This window comes from Gallus gallus, chromosome 33 (assembly GCF_016699485.2).
Source record: "Gallus gallus isolate bGalGal1 chromosome 33, bGalGal1.mat.broiler.GRCg7b, whole genome shotgun sequence".
Lineage (NCBI taxonomy): Eukaryota > Metazoa > Chordata > Aves > Galliformes > Phasianidae > Gallus > Gallus gallus.
In genome coordinates this window covers 1072524-1074490 of record NC_052564.1, presented here as the reverse complement: position 1 = coordinate 1074490, position 1967 = coordinate 1072524, and the positions used below count along the sequence as shown (strand labels likewise).

Below are 1967 nucleotides of genomic sequence, written 5' to 3'. Positions count from 1 at the left end.
CAAGACCTTTTCCTATGCAGGGTCTCACAGGGACTGAGGAAGAGGGGATCTGACAACCAACGTGCAAAGCAGGTGCTGCTGCTGGCCTGCCAGAGGCACTGACAGATGTGAGCCTGAAAGCACAGAACCCAGCCAGGAGCCAAGGGATGGCCCGTCAGCTATTGCAGGCTGAGGTCACCGCACAGTTTGACTAACAGCCATATGCTTCCTGCTGGACTGTGGGTTTCTGAGAGCAACTGACCATGGCAGCTCCAGAAATGTCTCACAAGATGGACGACAGACAAAGTCATTGCATGCCCTTTGTTTTGATGTGGTTCACAGAGGGCCTGGTTCGTCATGTGCAGGGTGTCTGCGTTACACTGCTAAGGAACAACATGAATACAAATTCAAAGGCATAATGAACTTTCAGTGAAAAACATTAAAATACATAAAACACAGAATAAAACATTTAATAAATTCCATTTAACCAATGAAAACACAAAACAAAAAGAGACAGTTTGATATTGTTAAAACCTGAATTACAGATGACATACAGAAAAATATGAGCAGTTCATTGCTTTTGAAACACATTTGTTCATCAGTTCTGACAGAGCAACCTTGAGCTCCTTGTTTCTCATGCTGTAAATAAGTGGATTCATTACAGGGGGTACCACTGCATACAGAACAGCCACCACCAAATCCACAGGTGGGGAAGAAATGGAATGGGGCTTCAGGTAGGCAAACATGGCAGTGCTGACAAAGAGGGAGAGCACAACCAGGTGAGGGAGGCACGTGGAGAAGGCTTTGTGCCGTCCCTGCTCAGAGGGCATCCTCAGCACGGCCCTGAAGATCTGCACATAGGACACAACAATGAAAACAAAACATCCAACACCAATAAAGGCACTAGTACTGAGGAGACCAAGTTCCCTTAGAAATTCTGATCCTGAGCAGGAGAGCTTGAGGATGTGGGGGATTTCACAGAAGAACTGATCCACAGCATTGCCTTGGCACAGAGGCAGTGAAAATGTATTGGCAGTGTGCAGCAGGGAATAGAGAAGCCCAGTGCCCCAGGCAGCTGCTGCCATGGTGGAACAAGCTCTGCTGCCCAGCAGGGTCCCGTAGTGCAGGGGCTTGCAGATGGCAACGTAGCGGTCATAGGACATGATGGTGAGAAGGGAATACTCTGCTGAAAACAAAAAGAAAAAGAAAAAGACCTGTGCAGCACATCCTGTGTAGGAGATGTGCCTGGTGTGCCAGAGGGCATTGGCCATGGCTTTGGGGAGAGTGGTGGAGATGCAGCCCAGGTCGAGGAGGGCGAGGTTGAGGAGGAAGAAGTACATGGGGGTGTGCAGGCGGTGGTCGCAGGCTATGGCTGTGCTGATGAGGCCGTTGCCCAGGAGGGCAGCCAGGTAGATGCCCAGCAAGAGCCAGAAGTGCAGGAGCTGCAGCTGCCGCGTGTCTGCCAACGCCAGGAGGAGGAACTCGCTGATGGAGCTGCTGTTGGGCATCTGGGACTTCTGGGCACCAGGACCTGTCCAAGGAGTACAAAGGTTCAAGTCAGAGATTTCTGTGTGGAAAATGTTCATTCAATCACAATGTTGTGAGCTACATTTCATGATGCTGAGTTTGCCTGGAGGGCTTCTGCACTTTTACTCTCAAGGAAATAGTCTTGTCCCCATAGATACAGGGAAATGTGGTGGTTGTGTGAGGGCAACTTTTCTTTACAAAATGTGCCAGATGAAGTAACTTCTAATAGAGAGGTACTTGTCAGCATCTGTGAGCTCAAAGCCAGAAATATGTGGGTCATAAAAATAATATTTAGTGAATTTTTTTTCTGTACTCCCTCCTCTCGCTCAGTGTGTCCATGGAGTGTTTGCTGAATTGAGAAATTCTGAGTGCTCCTGGTGCACTCAGTATGAATGCCTATGAGACTCGAGAGGCAAAGGGATTCACAGCTGCTTACTGCAGAGAAAGTGGAAATGGTTGGG

At 48.7% G+C, this 1967-nt stretch overlaps 1 protein-coding gene across 1 annotated transcript; it reads right to left on the bottom strand.

The window, feature by feature from the left end:
• Window positions 1–518: 518 nt before the first annotated feature.
• LOC121107963 (olfactory receptor 14J1-like) lies at window positions 519–1286 on the bottom strand (the record flags this gene model as incomplete). Its single annotated transcript, XM_040654607.1, has 1 exon — window positions 519–1286. A coding segment is annotated over one exon (768 nt), but the record flags the coding sequence as incomplete, so codon positions are not given.
• Between the last annotated feature and the right edge of the window lie 681 nt (window positions 1287–1967).